This window comes from Poromitra crassiceps, assembly GCF_964638095.1.
Source record: "Poromitra crassiceps genome assembly, chromosome: 17".
NCBI classification, from domain to species: domain Eukaryota; kingdom Metazoa; phylum Chordata; class Actinopteri; order Beryciformes; family Melamphaidae; genus Poromitra; species Poromitra crassiceps.
Window position 1 is genome coordinate 26,179,571 of NC_139635.1, and position 2,151 is coordinate 26,181,721.

At 47.2% G+C, this 2,151-nt stretch overlaps 1 protein-coding gene across 1 annotated transcript in view; it reads right to left on the reverse strand.

Moving 5' to 3' along the window:
- Positions 1–2,151, reverse strand: part of LOC310792293 (dedicator of cytokinesis protein 3-like) — a gene marked incomplete at both ends in the record, with an annotated part of 29,361 nt that overhangs the window by 18,629 nt on the left and 8,581 nt on the right. Inside the window, 2 exon segments of the mRNA XM_083654014.1 lie at positions 545–639; positions 764–862. Of these exon segments, the coding sequence (XP_083510140.1) occupies positions 545–639; positions 764–862 (194 nt within the window).

Sequence of the window (2,151 nt, forward strand, 5' to 3'; positions counted from 1 at the left end):
ACACAAACATCACCTTCAGATCGGGATTTATCTGAAGGGAGTCTGATCTCGTGGTTGGTCGGTTGTATTCCCTTAAAGGAACACTCTGCCCATTTTCAACCAGCTTTGTATCATTAGAACATCAGTAGTATATCAGAAAACTGTAAACTGTTTTGAAGTCTGTCATTTCATTTGACAGTTATTGAGTGTTAAAGTGTGGACCAGTGACAACACTGGTCCACACTAACTCAAATTAATAACTCAACTCAAATCAACTCTCAATAACTGTCAAACTAGATGGATGATGAATAGTTTGACAGTTATTGAGAGTTGATTTGAGTTAATGAGTTATTAATTTGAGTTAGTGTGGACCAGTGATGTCACTGGTCCACACTTTAACACTCAATAACTGTCAAATTAAATGACAGACTTCAAAACCGTTTACAGTTTTCTGATATACTACTGATGTTCTAATGATACAAAGCTGGTTGAAAATGGGCGGAGCGTTCCTTTAACAGCTCTGTGAGAAAGACGGCTCGACAGAAAATGTCAAAAGCAGACTTACTGACTCGTCAGAAGCCTCATGACACTCCAGTCTCGAGGGAAGATGGTCAGCTTCATCAGATTGCGGAACACGCAGAAGATCTTCAGCAGGAACTCCTGGAGAGCAACACATTCACAAAGCGTATGCAGTCTAGGTTACTGTAAATAGTAAGCAGGCTTCTCAGTAAAAAGACTTTCATCGTGTTCATCTGTGTGAGTCAGAGACAGCCAGGGCCCCCACCTTCAGCTCCTCCTTGCTGTGGAAGTTGTTGAGTAGGTGGTGAAAGTGGACCTCTGTCATCTGCCGGAGCAGAGAGAGCAGACAGGAAACATACTCCCCCTGTAGCACAGGAGAAAATGACACGGACACACACACACATAGAAATGCATAAATTCTATAAATAATAACTACATTGCAACTGTTTTTATAGCTTCTTCTTTTCTTCATCAAGTTTTTTGTTTTCTGAATTTTCTCCCCAATTGTATTTTGGCCAATTCGCGCCCCTGCTGTCCCGGTCGTTGCTCCACCCCCCTCTGCCGATCTGGGGAGAGCTGTTACGAGCACATGCTTCTTCCGATACATGCGCAGTCGCCAGCCGCTTATTTTCACCTGACAGCGAGGAGTTTCACCGGCAGGATGTAGCGCGTGGGACGATCATGCTATTCCCCCGATTTGCCCTCCCCCCCCCCGAACAGGCGCCTCGACCGACCAGAGGAGGCGCTAGTGCAATTACCAGGACACATACCCCACCAGCTTCCCCCCGCAGACAAGGCCAATTGTGCCTGTAAGAAACTCTGACCAAGCAGGAAGTACCACTGGCAGGAATTGAACCCGGGTGTCGGCGGTGGGAGGCGAGTGCTTTTACACGACCCATACTGTACAGTACGTCCCTTTATTGCATATTCTTCATTTCAAAGAGGCATCTACAGTATGTGTGTGTCCCAGAGTGTGTGTGTGTATGTGTGTGTCCCAGAGTGTGCGTGTGTGTATGTGTGTGTCCCAGAGTGTGTGTGTGTGTATGTGTGTGTCCCAGAGTGTGCGTGTGTGTATGTGTGTGTCCCAGAGTGTGTGTGTGTGTATGTGTGTGTCCCAGAGTGTGTGTGTGTGTGTGTGTGTATATGTGTGTCCCAGAGTGTGTGTGTGTGTGTGTATGTGTGTGTCCCAGAGTGTGTGTGTGTGTGTATGTGTGTGTCCCAGAGTGTGTGTGTGTGTGTGTGTGTGTGTGTGTATGTGTGTGTCCCAGAGTGTGTGTGTGTGTATGTGTGTGTCCCAGAGTGTGTGTGTGTGTGTGTATGTGTGTGTCCCCAGAGTGTGTGTGTGTGTGTGTGTATGTGTGTGTCCCAGAGTGTGTGTGTGTATGTGTGTGTCCCAGAGTGTGTGTGTGTGTACGTGTGTGTCCAGAGTGTGTGTGTGTGTGTGTAATGTGTGTGTGCCAGAGTGTGTGTGTGTGTGTGTGTGTATGTGTGTGTCCCAGAGTGTGTGTGTGTGTACGTGTGTGTCCCAGAGTGTGTGTGTGTGTGTGTGTGTATGTGTGTGTCCCAGAGTGTGTGTGTGTGTGTGTATGTGTGTGTCCCAGAGTGTGTGTGTGTATGTGTGTGTCCCAGAGTGTGTGTGTGTGTACGTGTGTG